The following is a 2,480-nucleotide window of genomic DNA, read 5'->3' as shown; positions in this document are numbered from 1 at the left end:
CTGAGCAGTGTTGCCTTCCTCAGGCTCATTCATGACATTGTTAATGACTTTCAGAGCCTCTTGCTCCTCTAGTACATACTGGACTTCCAAGCTCCAAAATTTATAGTTATCGTCATTGAATTTCAACCCTTTATTGAGCTCAGCAACAATATTTTTCGAAGCAGTAGTCGTTATAAAACTAGCAGAGAAGTACTCTTATAGACCATTACTATTGTATCAATACTTATGCAAGGAAAAAGAGATAAAACGAAAAGAAATGGCTACTATAATTATCATCGTATTGTTGTCTTGACAATCAGTTTTGCCACGCCCATGATGAGAGAATGGACAAGTGGTAACAATCATATACGTGTGCAGCTTACCAGTTTGCCACGATTTAATTTGCTGACATCTTTGTGTGCCATTCTTTGAACACACAATTTGTGCATCCTTCAACTCTATCCCTTCTTATGAAATCACTTTTCATGAGTGCCACAGCAGGTTCGTACCAAGAGTAAAGTTCAGCGTTGCAAATTCAATCGATATTTAATTATATCGAGTCACATAACTTTACAATAAATGTTATGTTATCACTAATATCGCATAAATATTATGTGCAAATAAGTTTCTCCAGCTGTACATGTGCAGCAATAATGATATGGTTCTAGATTTATGTAACTTACTTTTAATGTAAGGGGTCGGAACAGAGTGAATGTACACAGTGTTTATCTCATAGTCGCTTTACCGCGACAATTATTGGAGTAACTTTTTATGCAAGAAATTTAGAGTTTTTTCGTTTCATGAACTAAGAAGTTGGCGGAAGAAGAAAATACTAGACATTTAGTCCAATTATTGGTATTCATTATGTGGATAACTAACACAATAATCAACTCAAAAACGCAAGAGGAAAGATTAATTAAAAGAAGTAGGAGTAATTAGTATATGATATAAATATATATCTAACAAGGTATTCGTCATGTTTTCTTCAAATCCAAAGAAGAAACTCCAGAAATAGCCATATTTTCAGCTACCCAGGCTAAAGATCTAAGTTGCCATCTCAAGATATTATCAGTCACCTCACATGTATCATCTTTACAACTATTTTCAGGAAAATCCACAACATAAGACTCAATAGCCACTGTACTCTTCCCAGTACTGCTCAATACTTTGCCGCCATCTTCTTCTTCTTCTTCTTCTTCTTCTTCCAAAGTGATAGTAGATTTGAAGTTCAAGAAACTGTGATCGGCATTAACAACACTGAACACACAAACATGCATTTCATCATCAAGAAAATCGAACCTTTCTATGCTTTTTTTACCAGGAAATCCAGAAACTAACGTCACTTCCCTTATACTCCCAACACCACCATCACCAGAAAGTAAAGTGCAGCTGCTGATGAAGTTCTTATAGCATTGTGGCTTGTCGAATTTTTTGACCAAAGACCATACCAAGGGAAGAGGTGCATCTATGGTTTGGACTAGCATTGAAGAACATTGTTTTGGTGAGAGTTCATGAGTGTGGTAAAGTTTGACCATTTTATCCACAGCTTTTAAGTTTTTTGGATTTGTCAATAACATTATGTGGAGCTTGGGTCTCTCGTTGCTTCGGCAAAGGGAAAGAGGGGCATTTCGCTCTTATATAATGCATACAAATTTAATCCTTTAATTAGACCAAATATTAGAGTTTAAAATTTCTTTTCTTTTTCTATTTTCTCGTAGAAACGATTTTCCCGAGTTGCGACAAGGATTGATGTTATCATGATTGAAAAATTTAAGCTTCTTATTTTATAATCTTATTAAGAAGCAGAGAGTTCTAGAGTTTGAACTATTATTGGTTATATATATATTGGTAAGAGATAAGAGAAGTTTAATTTATTCCTACATAACGGCAGTAGTAAATATATTTGAAGCTCCATTATCAAAATTCTGGTACGCTCACGCAAGTGAGTTGTATGTAGCTTGTCTCTTTTAGAACTGAAAATGTCCAGAAAATTAGATGTCACGCTTTATGAGAGCGTCTTGGTCACAAACAGTGTCGTCTTCCTAATTTTTATATTTCCCTATTCTTTCTATCTATTGCATAAATCTCGCACTAAAAGCAAACTCGTCGTTGGAAGCTAGCTCCTGTTTGTTTGGAACTTGGAACTTGGAACTTGGAACTTGAAGTACTTGGAGATTTTCCCACTGCACTTTTTCCCATTTGTCATTTTCTCCTCTTAAAAATGCATTCTTATAGTTATCTCATTCCTTCACTAAAGATAACTAATAGTACTTGGTATATTTTGTAATAAAGCTGGGATATTACGTGTACTCTCCAGCACCATTCAACTAAGTCATGATCTCCAACTTCTCGAAATTTTATTTATTTCAGAAAGCGATTGTCATTTGTCTACTTTAATTGAGCTATATCTCTAAAATTAGGTCTAATTGGCACTTTATAATGTTATATGATGAAGTCCAAATTAAACAAATGAGATTATGATGTCAATATCATATGCGTTT

The 2,480-nt window shown here is 34.6% G+C and overlaps 1 protein-coding gene across 1 annotated transcript; it reads right to left on the bottom strand.

Annotated features, from left to right (window-relative positions):
- Positions 1–953: 953 nt before the first annotated feature.
- LOC104091385 (abscisic acid receptor PYL11-like) lies at positions 954–1,514 on the bottom strand. Its single transcript, XM_009596711.4, has one exon. It carries the CDS (start codon positions 1,512–1,514, stop codon positions 954–956), a length of 561 nt encoding a protein of 186 aa, XP_009595006.4.
- Between the last annotated feature and the right edge of the window lie 966 nt (positions 1,515–2,480).

Source organism: Nicotiana tomentosiformis, chromosome 2 (assembly GCF_000390325.3).
Source record: "Nicotiana tomentosiformis chromosome 2, ASM39032v3, whole genome shotgun sequence".
NCBI classification, from domain to species: Eukaryota; Viridiplantae; Streptophyta; class Magnoliopsida; order Solanales; family Solanaceae; genus Nicotiana; species Nicotiana tomentosiformis.
The sequence above is the reverse complement of the archived record's forward strand: the minus strand, read 5'-3'. Positions and strand labels throughout refer to the sequence as shown.